The sequence below is a fragment of the Gobius niger genome, assembly GCF_951799975.1.
Source record: "Gobius niger genome assembly, chromosome: 3".
Lineage (NCBI taxonomy): Eukaryota > Metazoa > Chordata > Actinopteri > Gobiiformes > Gobiidae > Gobius > Gobius niger.
Window position 1 is genome coordinate 42,453,914 of NC_136854.1, and position 12,970 is coordinate 42,466,883.

The 12,970-nt window shown below is 36.5% G+C and overlaps 1 protein-coding gene across 1 annotated transcript in view; it reads right to left on the reverse strand.

Moving 5' to 3' along the window:
• The window catches only part of LOC306960869 (arf-GAP with dual PH domain-containing protein 1), a 34,735-nt gene extending 23,830 nt beyond the window's left edge, over positions 1-10,905 (reverse strand). Inside the window, exons 1-4 of the mRNA XM_079553468.1 lie at positions 10,800-10,905; positions 4,022-4,149; positions 632-723; positions 408-490 (exon numbers count right to left, since the gene is read on the reverse strand). Coding sequence (XP_079409594.1) covers positions 408-490; positions 632-723; positions 4,022-4,149; positions 10,800-10,887 — 391 coding nt within the window. The 5' untranslated portion in view covers positions 10,888-10,905. The remainder of the gene's footprint in view (positions 1-407; positions 491-631; positions 724-4,021; positions 4,150-10,799) is intronic.
• Positions 10,906-12,970: the final 2,065 nt, after the last annotated feature.

A 12,970-nucleotide genomic window follows, 5' to 3' on the forward strand; every position in this document is an offset into this window, starting at 1 on the left:
TCTCCTCCTCTTCACTGTCTTTAGAAAACTTTTAATGCATCCAAAGAAATATTTCCTCCTGCCTTTTCGCGCTGTATTGATTAGAAGTACTGTGTTGTTAAACCGAACACACATGAGGATAATCACCATAATGTAAACAAAGATGCGCCGCTTTTACAAAATGAATCCTGATCTTTCGACAGTTTCACTCAAATAAATAAAAACTATAAAGTCACAGCGAGTCATTGAGAGTCACTGGCCTCGAGTCACAAACAGCAAGTCCCAAGTCAAGTCAAGTCTTTTTGCAGCTTTGGTCAAGTAAGTCTCAAGTCTCCCACCTCTGCTCATCATGCTGAACATTCGGTAAATCCTCTTGCCAGTAAATGATGTTAGACTCGGGCGTGTGAGCAAACGCTTGTGCACTGTACCTTCCTCGTAGGCGAAAGGCTTTCCTGGTTGAGAAAACTCGCTCCTCTCATACTTGGCTCTGATCCACTGCTCCCTCAGCACCCTGCACACACAAGTATCCGGCAACAACACGGGGAACTTAGCTTTCAACTCATTTGTTTGTTACAGATTATATACAATATCTTCTTCAAACCACACTGGTGTTACTTTCTGTATATGATGGGTTTTCTACTGCGTTACTCACTGGCAGTCTTTGTGAGTGGGTTTGTAGTAATAAACCGGAACATCCGCCTCGTATTTGCTCTTCATCTTCTCATTCCCGTTCTCCAGCATGAACTAAGGCACAAAAACACACGTACGTTTGCTCAGTCTGGGTTAGATCTCAGTCTTAGTCCCAGTTTACACCTGCTTTTCCCCCATAAAAATCTGACCTGGTAAAGACACAATTAAGACATGGTTTTGTCCAGAAGAATGTCTAAAAAATCCATTATTATCTAAATAAATTCAAAGCTGGTTTAGTCTCAGTTATGTCCTTGCTTTCTAATTTGCCACTTGATCGTATAATCTTAGAAAACCGTCTTAACCGAGCACAGTTTCACCAGTTCAACTTTACTGTCAGGTTTTTGCTGCTTTTTTGTCACTCTTTGGTCGTTTTTTTTGAATCACTTTTAAATAGTTTTTATTGCTGTTTTGAACTGGAGAGAATGGTGGCAGGTTCCAGTGTTGGGCAAGTTACTTTAACCTCTTAACTCCCGCCTGAACCGAGAGCATTTTCTCCAGTTCAGCTTTACCCAAATCCTGTAGGCCAGTGTAACGCCTCATTTGAAAGCTAAGATCTACAAAACTCATCTAAATGGATCTTTTTCCTCACGTCATCAGATTTTTTCCCCCATCATTTTTTAGGGGGGTTTCAACTAATTTTTGTAACTTTTTGTAATTTTTTTGTCAAATAGTAAATTTTTTGTCACTTTTTGACACATGTTCATCATTTTTTTGTCAATGTTTTGTCCTTTTTTTGGTAAATTTTTTGTGACATTTTTGTCACTTTTTGACACATGTTCATTTTTTTTGGTAATTTTCTGTCATTTTTTTGTCCATTTTTTGTGACATTTTTGCCACTTTTTTCATCATTTTTTCGTCCATTTTTTGTAAATTTTTTCATAATTTTTTTGTCACTTTCGGTCATTTTTTTTTGTCATTTTTTGTCCATTTTTTGTAAATTTTTTCATAATTTTTTTGTCACTTTCGGTCATTTTTTTTTGTCATTTTTTGTCAATTTTATGTGACATTTTTGCCACTTTTTGACACATGTTCATAATTTTTTTTGGTAATGTTTTGTCCTTTTTTTGTCTTTTTTTGTCTTTTTTTTGTCACTTTTTGTCACTTTTTGACACATGTTCATCATTTTTTCATATTTTTTGGGTAATTTTTCATCATTTTTTCGTCAATTTTTTGTCAATTTTTCATCATTTTTTTGTCACTTTCTGTCATTTATTTTGTCGTTTTTTGTCAATTTTTTGTGACATTTTTGCCACTTTTTGACACATGGTGGTTTGGTAATTTTCTGTCATTTTTTTGTCCATTTTTTGTGACATTTTTGCCACTTTTTCATCATTTTTTCGTTAATTTTTTGTAATTTTTTCATCATTTTTTTGTCACTTTCTGTCATTTTTTTGGGTCATTGTTTGTCCATTTTTTTTTCAGTTTTTTGTCTAAGTTTTCTCACTTTTTTGTCACATCTTCATCATTGTCTTCATCTCAGTTCTGTCGCTTTTTTCTCACCTTTTTTCCAGAAGCTTTTGGATTGGGGTAAAGCCAAACTAGAGAAAATGTGCTCGGTTCAGGTGGGAGTTAAGGGGTTAAAACTGTAACATACTCTATGTTAGTGATTACAGCTTTAAAGCAGTACTAAGTAACTCCTGCCCCTAGAGGCCATAAGCGCAACTGCAGGTGTCGTAGCAAGTTGTGTTTTTTACTCATTAATTGTCCGTGAGAGTAAATACTACACTGACAGAAAAGACAAAGAGACAGAGGGATATTGTACATCAAATTACACAATGGAGATATTTTTTTCACTCAAACTTGGCTGTAAATACTGTTTAAGTGATGCTAGCTCACAGTTAGCTTTGCCCGTTAGCCTGTTAGCTTCTTCTTCGTGATTCCATTAGTGTGTATTGGTGACAATCATCCCATTAACACTTGTATTACCCCCACATGGACTACAGAAAGGATTTATTAAAGTAAACAAGTTACTTAGTGCTGCTTTAACACCAGTAACAGGACTCAAAGTGGAGAAAGAACTCCAGAGTGTGAATACAGTCATATCGAGACGTGGATGAACTGGCCCCAGGTGCAGAGACGACTCACCACACACTGAACCGTTGCTCCTGCACTGAATACTGTCGATGTTTTTACAGCTACTACAAGTTATTCACCCAAAACTTCAGAGTTCAGCAAGTTTACAGCGCTCACAGTTGAATAGAGACAGAAAAGTCAAGATCCTCAGGCGAGATATTTTACATTTACAGAATTTTAAATCATGTTTACGCCAAGAAGAGACAGTAGGGTCAGGACTGGGCTGGTCAGGAATTCATACAGGCCTGGAGCGCCCTCTGCAGGCAACAGGGGGAAGGACACGCTGGACTCAAAGCCCTTCAGCAGTAGAAGAAGAAACGACTGAAGTGGATAGGATTAGTCAAAACAGCAAGAAAAGTAAGTTTAACCCCTTAATTCCCACCTGAACCGAGCACATTTTCTCCAGTTTGGCTTTACCCCAATCCAAAAGCTTCTGGAAAAAAGGTGTGAAAATAGCGACGAAACTGAGACGAAAACAATGATGGAAATGTGACAAAAAAGTGACGAAAAATGGATGAAAAAGTGGCAAAAATGTCAAATATGTCACAAGAAATTGACGAAAAAATGACAAAAATGTGACAAAAAATGACAAAAATATGACAAAATTTTGATAAAAAATTGAACAAAAAAAAAGACAAAAAGTGACAAAAATATGACAAAATTTTGATAAAAAATTGAACAAAAAAAAAGACAAAAAGTGACAAAAATATGACAAAATTTTGATTAAAAATTGAACAAAAAAAATGACAAAAAGTGACAAAAAAATTACACAAATTTGATTTAAAAAATTAGGAAAAAATGACAAAAATGTGACAATAAAGGACAAAAAAGTGGCAAAAATGTCACAAATATGTCACAAGAAATTGACGAAAAATTTATAAAAATGTGACAAAAAAATGACAAAAATGTGACAAAAAAATTACACAAATTTGATTAAAAAAAATACGAAAAAATGTGACAAAAAAGGACAAAAATGTGATAAAAAATTGACAAAAAAATGACAAAAAAAATGACACAAAAAGTTACAAAAATGAGTTGAATACTCGACAAAAAAAACGATGGAAAAAAAAAAAAAATCTGACGTGAGGAAAAAGATCCTCTCGGTTCAGGCGGGAGTTAAGAGGTTAAAAGGAGTTTACTTCTAATTTCGGGCAGTAGCATAAAATAGATGCAACGACCGACCTGACCGTATCTCTGCTTTGGTGGAGGAAACAAAACAAAGTAAAACTATACAAACGCAGTGTCCGGGCTGTACCGGTGCGTTCCCTCGTCCTCGTACCTGGATCTCGTGGTCGTCCCAGTGAGACAGACTCAGGGACTTGACTTTGCTGACGTCGGGGATGTTCCTGTGGATCCCGGAGCAGTCCAGGCAGATGAAGACGCCCAGACAGGAGCCCCAAGTCGGATCTACAGGGGAAAAAAAACAGATTACGCAGATTCAATTTAGAGGCAGTAAGTTTCCAGTCTTTTACTTTCTGAGCCACAACGGGGCAAGGCAGGGCAAAATCATTTATTATGAAAATGTTGTGCTAAAAGCAATTCAAAGATAGAAAGAACAATACAAACAATGGTCAAAAATTACAACAAAAGTTTAAATAAAAGCAATATTAAAAGGATTAATCAGATAAAGATAAAAACAATCAATGAGTCATGGACAGTGTTGGGCAAGTTTAGTAATAGTAATAATTCTATATTAGTAGTTACAGCTTTAACAATGTAATGTTTGTACTTTTGAGTTACTTTTAGCAAAATATAAACTGAAAATAGTTATAATGACACAGAGCAAAAGTGCAGTCATTTCCTTTTCCTTCGCTTTACTCCAGTCTCTCATGTTTTGTTTTAATGATATTAGCCACACACAACACCAGTGTCCAACTGGATTTAGTGCTGCATTTAAATGCACTTGAAACTCGAGTTACTTATATTGTGATGACTAATATATGACTGTTTTTTATACAATATTTCATATTCCTTAGTTACTGATTAAACGTAATATATTTCTGTAACTCATTACTTTTGTAATACGTTGCCCCCAACACTCGTGATTTATATTTAAGATAAGATATTTACGAAAACATACATACCCTAACCTTACCTTTAACTGGGGTGTTGCCCTGAAGTAAACCTTTTCAGAACCAATGAGGATTTTACAGAAAACTATTGTCATGTTGATTTATGGGGAGTTCAAACTGCTATCACTTTATTATACACTACCTTTCATTGTACCTAGGGCTGCTCGATTATTGAAAAAACAATAATCACGATTATTTTTGTCATAATTGAAATCACGATTATTCAAACGATTATTTGTTGCCTTTAAAAAAAATCAAAAAAGTGACAAAAATCCAGCAAAAAAAAGACAAAATCCATCAAAAAAGTGACAAAAATCCAGCAAAAAAGTGACAAAAATCCATCAAAAAAGTGACAAAAATCCATCAAAAAAGCGACAAAAATCCATCAAAAAAGTGACAAAAATCCAGCAAAAAAGTGACAAAAATCCAGCAAAAAAAAGACAAAAATCCAGCAAAAAAGTGACAAAAATCCAGCAAAAAAGTGACAAAAATCAAGCAAAAAAGTGACAAAAATCCAGCAAAAAAGTGACAAAAATCCAGCAAAAAAGTGACAAAAATCAAGCAAAAAAGTGACAAAAATCCAGCAAAAAAGTGACAAAAATCCAGCAAAAAAGTGACAAAAATCCAGCAAAAAAAGACAAAAATCCAGCAAAAAAGTGACAAAAATCCAGCAAAAAAGTGACAAAAATCCAGCAAAAAAAAGACAAAAATCCAGCAAAAAAGTGAAAAAAATCCAGCAAAAAAGTGACAAAAATCCAGCAAAAAAGTGACAAAAATCCAGCAAAAAAGTGACAAAAATCCAGCAAAAAAGTGACAAAAATCCAGCAAAAAAAGACAAAAATCCAGCAAAAAAGTGACAAAAATCCAGCAAAAAAGTGACAAAAATCCAGCAAAAAAGTGACAAAAATCCATCAAAAAAAAGAGACAAAAATCCAGCAAAAAAGTGACAAAAATCCATTAAAAAAAAGACAAAATCCAGCAAAAAGTGACAAAAATCCAGCAAAAAAGTGACAAAAATCTAGCAAAAAAAAAAGACAAAAATCCATCAAAAAAGTGACAAAAATCCATCAAAAAAGTGACAAAAATCCATAAAAAAAGTGACAAAAATCCATAAAAAAAAGACAAAAATCCAGCAAAAAAGTGACAAAAATCCAGCAAAAAAAAAAGACAAAAATCCAGCAAAAAGGTGACAAAAATCCAAAAATAAAAAATTGAAAAAAAAAAAAAAATTGAAAAAAAAAAATTGAAAAAAATAAATAAAAAAATATCGATTTTTTGCGATTATGCTAATTTTGTAATCGTTTACTGTTGTAATCGAAATCGTAATCGAATTTCGATTAATTGCACAGCCCTAATTGTACCTATCTAAATGTAGTACAATGTAATTAGCTCTGTAACAATCTGTAATAACTTGTACATATGTAGTAAATACACAATGGAATAACTTGTATTAGTACTTTGTAAGTACATAATGTAACGGGACACAAGACCTTTAGGGTTTGGGCTTAAGGTCAGGGTTAGAGTTATGTCTTATTACACGATGTACCTACAAACTACAAATACATATTATTCCCTTGTGTATCAAACCTATAGGTACAAGTTACTACACATTGTTACAAAGCACATTACATTTTACTACATTTAGTTACGTACAATGTGTAAGATAAAGTGTTGCCCGAACATGAATAATTTGTTAATTATTTGTAATCATCGGCTTGACCGGTTAAGAACTACCAGGAAAGTTCCCCTGAGATTAGGAATCTCCTTTCCAGGGGAGTCCTGGCAGTAAATGGGAACCTATTGTACATGTTTAAGCAGTAGGAGGAAACCTACAGACACGAGGAGAACTCCACACAGAAAGACCTTCTAGCTGTGAGGCCCGAGCACTAACCAGATAAAGGGCTGAATGAGATCTGACAAAGTTACGGTTAAATAAAGTTATAATGAAGTGACTGTCTCCCCGTAATAACAAATAAATCCACCAAATATCAGAGCGTGTGACGTATATAATTATGATTTCTCCACTGTTATACAAGTGTTAAAAGGGAGAAGGAACAAGGCGCTGAAAAAGGAGGGAATGAGGGCGACGCAAACAAGCCAAAACATGTCGAAAATGCGTTTGAGTTCCGAGACTGGAGAGAGAGCGGGCGCTGCTTTCAGGGATTTCTCACAGAGGCGTTTGTTTTGAAAGTGGTTCCTCTTTCTGGACAAAGCACAATGACGCGTTGTGTTCATCGAGTCGGCGCTGATGCGACTGTAACGTGACGGCAAAGGAGACAGAGGATGTGGCTTTTTATAAAGAAAGACACTGTAATAATACCAGGAGTAGTTTGGCATCCGCGCAGTAAAGTGAAGATTACTGCGCGGATTTCGAACTATTCCTGGTATTATTACGCCTTACAATATAGTCCCCCCTTTTATCCGCTTAGAAAATCCACATTGTTTAATTTTGTGTAATTATACTTTGTAGTGGAGAACACTTCACGTAACCATATTTAAATAGGGAAAACGTGGAAGAGCTTGGTAGCTTCTATCTTGACCTGTTTTGGAGCTATAGAGGAGAGAGGGAGAGGCTAAATGCTAACGCCGTCTGCGCTGTGTTTACGTGACTGAAGGCACGGGTGAAGATCAGACACGTCCTAAAGAACTCGTCACAGCTCAGGTAAGAACATATCTCAGTATGTAAAAACGGTGGCCTGTTCCTTTAAGCCTATTTGAGAGATTTAAAACAACAACATCAAATTAAACTGCTTAAAATATCGGCCTTTATATCGGCCATGCCAATCCCCATCACATCGGTATCGAACCCCAAAAATCCATATTGGTCGGGGTCGATGTACTGTATGTGTGGTTTTCCACATGTGCAACTATAATACTGTTTCTTGTCATCAATTAATCGACGACTAGTCAATTATTGAAATAGTCGACAACTATTTTAGTAATCGATTAATCGTTTTCTGGTTCACACAGACTCAAATGGAGCAAAAATGACATAAAAATGTAGTATTTTTGATAAAAACCTACTTTGTTTATATAGTTAGGGTCTGTGTACATTTTGTACATTGTAAATTTCATGAATAGAGCCTCCAACAAACATTTCCCTTTAGTTTACTCCACACATCTTCAAGCAGCGCCACTTAAGCTTTATGTGATTAAAAAACAATGAAAAAATACAATTTTCCTGCACCATTCACAGCCAAGCGATTACTCGATTAATCGTAAAAATAATCGATTACAAAATAATTGTTAGTTGCAGCCCTAGTTTCTTGATGAAGTATTTTTGAGATTATTGAATAAGGAAGCAGCTGTTTTGTTTGTATGAATTCTTTGATCGATTGGGGTGAGTCAGTATAAGTAGCAGATGCTTCAAAACTGTAACATCTGGTCACGTGATCTTTCAGTAACATCTGGTCACGTGACTGTCTCGAAAACTGCTTCATTCTGTGAGTTGTGTATCGAGTCTCAAAGCGGGTCATCGGCTCAGAGCGTCTCACTAAACAACGGAGGGGCCTCGTCCATATAGTGTAAATCATTAGTAATGAATAAATGTGCAGTATTTCATCCTGTAAAGGGGGGGTGTTATGCAAAATGGACTTTTTCAAGCTTTCCATCATGTTATTCTGTCACTCCCTCATTAAAAACATGCCTGAAGTGTTGCCTTGGCACATTCACGTATTTCTGAGTAATCTGTAAAAACTGATGGCGGCCATTTTAGGGATAGGTTTGCCTGAGTCCTCCTAGGAACGCCCCCACCTCCTGGAGACGCCTCCGAGCTTTCGTCACCAGCCGAGTAACCAACCACTGCTCCTCAGCAGAACCCCCTCCCCACTGATGCCACAGACAGCGTGTGGAGGGGGCGTGTCTAAAGGCTCAGAGGTTCTTAAAGAGACAGAGGCCGATTTCAAGACATTCACTACAGCCATTTTGAGAGAGACATTTTATACAAGGCAGTTATTCTAATTTACTGCATTTACAGACCAACAGAAGGTTTGTCATCATTGTAGTGTGATATAAACTGGTGCTGTGTGATTGAAAAAAGCAGAACACCCCCTCTTTAAGCAGTGTTCATGAGGAGAAAGTGGCTGTGGGCCAGAATACATTTTATATTTCATATATTTTCTTATTCTTTACAAAGTCCTGCTTTTGAACTGATACTAAACCAGGCGTGCAGCTGATCAGGCGTAAGGAGATTCTACAGCAAATAGAGACAAAATTAGCTCTGACTGAATGAATATGTGCCAATATGATTATTATGAGCTTGACAAACATCGAAGTCAGAGCCACGCACGACCAGTCTGAACTGCGGCGACACTGGTACAGCTCCAAATGTTGTTTTTGTTTTTTCTGGACCTCGAGTCTGGTTGGGTTGATGATGATGATGATGATGATGATGATGATGATGATGAAGTAAAAAGATCACACATTGATGACGCAGGTGACTGAGGCCCCGCCCACTGGAGCTCCGCCCACAGACCCACGTTACAAAGAAAATGACTCTTATTTATCGGCCTATGATTGATTTGATCAAACGTCAAATTAATAAAACATGATCGTGTTGATGCTTCAGTCGTGTTTATGAGAAGTCGCGATAACAAAGTCTGTCCACAAGAGGTCAGTGTTCAAGCAGAATGAAACGGCTCAGAGACCTCGAAGCCTCAAAGTGTTACAAGGCTTCACTCGGCCATCACTAAGTACAAGTGATTATGGCATGAAATGAAAGAAAAAAAAAGAAAAGAAAAATGTGGTGTTTTGCTCCTTTTCAAAGCCTGTAATAATTCTGAAGTTAATTAACAAGTCTTTTGAACAGTAGGTGTATTGCCCAATGCCAATGACTCACTACAAGGAAGAAGATTTGTCCCCTTCGTGTTGCCGTACAGACAAGAGGGGAATTCGGGGTAAATTCCCATGTGTTTGAAGCCGCTGATTTAAACAGATTTGTACTTAGTGAAGTATCCACAACCAGGGGCGGACTGGCCATATGTCCAGGAAGAGCACAGAGGGGCCACTGGCTCTCGGGCCACCGGTCTGGCCTCTCACTTTACCTTATACCCTTACCCCCGGGCGTAACCGAGCTTTGCCCAAATCTAAAAGCTTAAAAGAAAAGCATCCAAAAACAAAAATGTGATGGAAAAGCAACAAAAAAGTGACAAAATGTGACGAAAACGTGACGACAAAGCGATGAAAAAAGTGATGAAAATAACATGAAAAAAAACCCGAAAAACAAGAGACGAACCCACACAACGAAAAAGTGACAAAAAAGGGACGAAAACACGCCAAAAAGCCACAAAAGAGTAATGAAAAAGCAACAAAAACATGACAAAAATGCAGCGACAACATGACAAAACCATCACTTTGCTAGATTTTAGCTTTCAAATGAGGCGTTACAGTGTTGCTCTCCAGTCAAAAAGCTTTTAGATTTGGGCAAAGCCGAACTGGAGAAAATGCTCTCGGTTAAGGCGGGGGGTAAGAGGTTAACATCCATGTACAATGTAAATACATATATGTATTTGTGGAAGTGTCACATTTACGCTAATTTGGGCCAGACTGACCAGAGTCCAGGGCTGTTTTTCAGTCCCAGTCCGCCCCTGTCCACAACGAATACTTCAGGACTTCCACGTATGCTGTATTCGAGTACTATTTGTCCATCCAATGACTAACTAACCAAAAAAACTTTTCTTAGTCACTTCCTGCATTACTTTTTGACAAGTCTTTCTTTTCTCGTGGCCTCCGGCTCCAGATTTCCTGCCACCAGTGCAGCCTTTTGTTTATTCAGGTGCACGAGCGTCACCTGCGGCGCTGCGACAGGCCCCGCCCACTTCTTCAAAAACTATTCAACCACGTAAGGCGGTAATAAACGACCACCGTGCACTGAAATAAGCGTAAAACCGTCACGTTCGCCTCGTTACGCGCTGACGTTACGTTTCAAAGTCACTCCTTTCGCACTTTTTCGCTCAGATTTGCTGTTTTGTTTGTTTTCGGCCTTACCTGGCGCCCCGCAGTCCGCGCACACGTCATTGCCGGGTCTCTGGAGGATCGATTTCAGAGCACGCACGTATCTGGAGTCCGTGGACATCTTCCGCTCCTCGGTGTGTTTTAAACAATCCTCCGCTCGGTGAAGAAACTCAGGTAGAAACAGAGAGAGAGAGAGGGAGAGAGAGTGGGGAAGGCGTGCCTCTCCCCCGTCACCGCCAGGATGCGCGCGCACGCGTTACGGGCACGTCCAGACAGGTACGAGCACGCACGCCTGTCATTTTTCCTCGTTCCTTCACAGCAGTGTTTGTGGCTTTCACGCTCGTTGTGTTAACCTCTTAACCCCCGCCCAGACGAGTTCAGGCATTACCCAAATCTAAATGCTTCCTGGGAAAAGCGTCAAAATAGAGATGAGACGTAAAGGAGGCAATAAAAAAGTGACATTAACCTCTTACCACCCGCCAAAACCAAATGCATTCTCTCCTCTTTGCCATAGTCGTCACTTTTTATTTCCCTTATTTGTTTTTGTGACTTTTTTTGTTACTTTTTTGATGCATTTTTGTCAAATTTTTTTGCTGGATTTTTGTCACTTTTTTTGCTGGATTTTTGTCATTTTTTTACTGGATTTTTGTCATTTTTTTGCTGGATTTGTGTCATTTTTTTACTGGATTTTTGTCACTTTTTTGCTGGATTTTTGTCATTTTTTTTACTGGATTTTTGTCATTTTTTTACTGGATTTTTGTCATTTTTTTGCTGGATTTTTGTCATTTTTTTACTGGATTTTTGTCACTTTTTTACTGGATTTTTGTCATTTTTTTACTGGATTTTTGTCACTTTTTTACTGGATTTTTGTCATTTTTTTACTGGATTTTTGTCATTTTTTTACTGGATTTTTGTCATTTTTTTGCTGGATTTGTGTCATTTTTTTACTGGATTTTTGTCACTTTTTTGCTGGATTTTTGTCATTTTTTTTACTGGATTTTTGTCATTTTTTTACTGGATTTTTGTCATTTTTTTGCTGGATTTTTGTCATTTTTTTACTGGATTTTTGTCACTTTTTTACTGGATTTTTGTCATTTTTTTACTGGATTTTTGTCACTTTTTTACTGGATTTTTGTCATTTTTTTACTGGATTTTTGTCATTTTTTTACTGGATTTTTGTCATTTTTTTGCTGGATTTTTGTCATTTTTTTACTGGATTTTTGTCACTTTTTTACTGGATTTTTGTCATTTTTTTACTGGATTTTTGTCACTTTTTTACTGGATTTTTGTCATTTTTTTACTGGATTTTTGTCATTTTTTTACTGGATTTTTGTCATTTTTTTGCTGGATTTTTGTCTTTTTTTACTGGATTTTTGTCATTTTTTTACTGGATTTTTGTCATTTTTTTACTGGATTTTTGTCATTTTTTTACTGGATTTTTGTCTTTTTTCTACTGGATTTTTGTCTTTTTTTGCTGGATTTTTGTCACTTTTTTGCTGAATTTTTGTCACTTTTTTGCTGGATTTTTGTCTTTTTTGTACTGGATTTTTTTTTTTTTTGCTGGATTTTTGTCACTTTTTTGCTGGATTTTTGTCATTTTTTAACTGGATTTTTGTCTTTTTTTGCTGGATTTTTATCATTTTTTTAACTGGATTTTTGTCATTTTTTGTACTGGATTTTTGTCTTTTTTTGCTGGATTTTTGTCACTTTTTTGCTGGATTTTTGTCTTTTTTCTCCTGGATTTTTGGCATTTTTTCTGCTGGATTATTCTCACTTTTTTGCTGTTCTTTTGTCACTTCTTTTTTGTCACCCAAACAAGTTCATATTTGACCTATTTGTTTTTTATTATTATTGTTTCAGTTTGCACATCAGATTTTTTAATGACTTTCCACATAACGCCTTATTTACAGGCTGTAATTGTAAAACATAATAAACATGTATTTTTGTTTATTGCAAAAGTGTATCATTTATGTCTTTAAAAACATATTTCCACTTCGACTGCAGTGTCGCCCTTTTAATTTCATATGAGGTGATTTAATGTTATAAAATCCTTTGTGAGATTAATAAAGGTTTATCTTATCTTATCTTATCTTATCTTCTGGAAGAGCACAGAAGGGCCACCGGTCTGGCCTCTCGATTTTCTCCTTAACCTCTTACCCCCCACCTTAACCGAGCTTTACCCAAATCTAAAAGAGAAGCATTGA